The 1,342-nt window shown below is 40.0% G+C and overlaps 1 protein-coding gene across 1 annotated transcript in view; it reads right to left on the bottom strand.

The window, feature by feature from the left end:
- Positions 1 to 476: 476 nt before the first annotated feature.
- LOC101859925 overlaps positions 477 to 1,342 on the bottom strand; it is a gene marked incomplete in the record, with an annotated part of 45,666 nt that continues 44,800 nt past the window's right edge. Inside the window, 1 exon segment of the mRNA XM_013081065.1 lies at positions 477 to 1,291. Coding sequence (XP_012936519.1) covers positions 1,105 to 1,291 — 187 coding nt within the window.

Here is a 1,342-nt window from a genome sequence, read left to right as displayed (position 1 = left end):
GCGCGCGCGCGCGCTAGCGTACACACACACACACGCACACACACAAACACACACACACACACACACACACACACACACACACACACACATACACAATCACAGACACGCACGCACGTACGCAGGAACACAAACATGGGCACACATTGGCACGCACACACTAACAAACATATCGCATCTGCATCGATCATCAAAGATAAATAATATATTATTAAGAAATGCGCAACAACGTTCAATTCAGCACCATTGTCATTCAAATACAAGAAATAATTTGTTTTCGCTGCTGACAACTCGCTCCTAACAATATCAAAGATCGTACATAACTAGATTGTTCACTCAGCCAGAAAATTGTCCGCCAAAGTCCGCGCATTGCTTCAGATGGCGCTGCAGTCTTTATTTTGAAGCTCTGGCTAAAACAGCACCTAGACATGGATGGCAGGTGCCTCTATAAATAAATCATTGATGGTCATTTTGAAGCTCTGTTTTGTTTCTCCAGAAGAAGAATAGAAATAGCTCATTTTGTTAATTTCACTTTTGCTGTTTTTCACACAAGTAGGGTAACTTTGTTTGCAAAGTCGCGCTTTTTCGAAAAAGGCGCCACCAAATTTTGAGGACATTTTTTTAATTGGCAAGGAGAGAGGAGTGAACAATCTTGTTAAACACGATCTTTGACAATATACAAAACCCATTGCCCATAAAGACACGAATGGGTAATAAAAAATAATTTTTAAAAGTTTTGGCCCGTCTCCATAACAAAAGGGTATGAACAGACAATAAAAAACACACCAAAAAAGAATGAGACGGAGAGATCTTAAAATTCCAATAAGAGAACAAACAAAGATAAAAACAAAAACCCTAGATAATTATAAAACCATTGTACGTCTACTGTATAACAGGTATGTAGTATGGCAGTCAAATCAATAGATCTATGGAGGGCATGATAAAGAAAAACGCAAAACACCAAAGTGTGATGAAAACAAAAATCCAACAAACTTTAAATAATAATAATTATTGCTTTATCCCTCCCTCCATCGTACAGGTATTTCATCTTAAACTCAGCGACTAGCGTGGATTTCAAATTATGAAAATTATAACAACACTCCCTTTTTAGAAACTCTCCGCCTTTTGTGCATCCGGGTCAGGGTTCACCTCGTAGACAGCTGACCGCTGACCTTCCATCCCTTGGAAGGCGGCGTTTTCAAAGGCGACCGGCTCCATGGTGAAGTGTTCCCGGTCATAGTTGTCACCCACGAAGTCCTCCGGGTTGTTGTCGATCTCTTTCGAGTCTTTCCGCCTGAGATGGAAAAAGGGGAGGGGTTATGATTAGAATTTGAATATATATATA

The sequence above is a fragment of the Aplysia californica genome, unplaced genomic scaffold, assembly GCF_000002075.1.
Source record: "Aplysia californica isolate F4 #8 unplaced genomic scaffold, AplCal3.0 scaffold00113, whole genome shotgun sequence".
In the NCBI taxonomy this organism is placed as follows: Eukaryota; Metazoa; Mollusca; class Gastropoda; order Aplysiida; family Aplysiidae; genus Aplysia; species Aplysia californica.
Note: the sequence above shows the minus strand (reverse complement) of the source record. Positions and strands in the feature narration are given on the sequence as shown.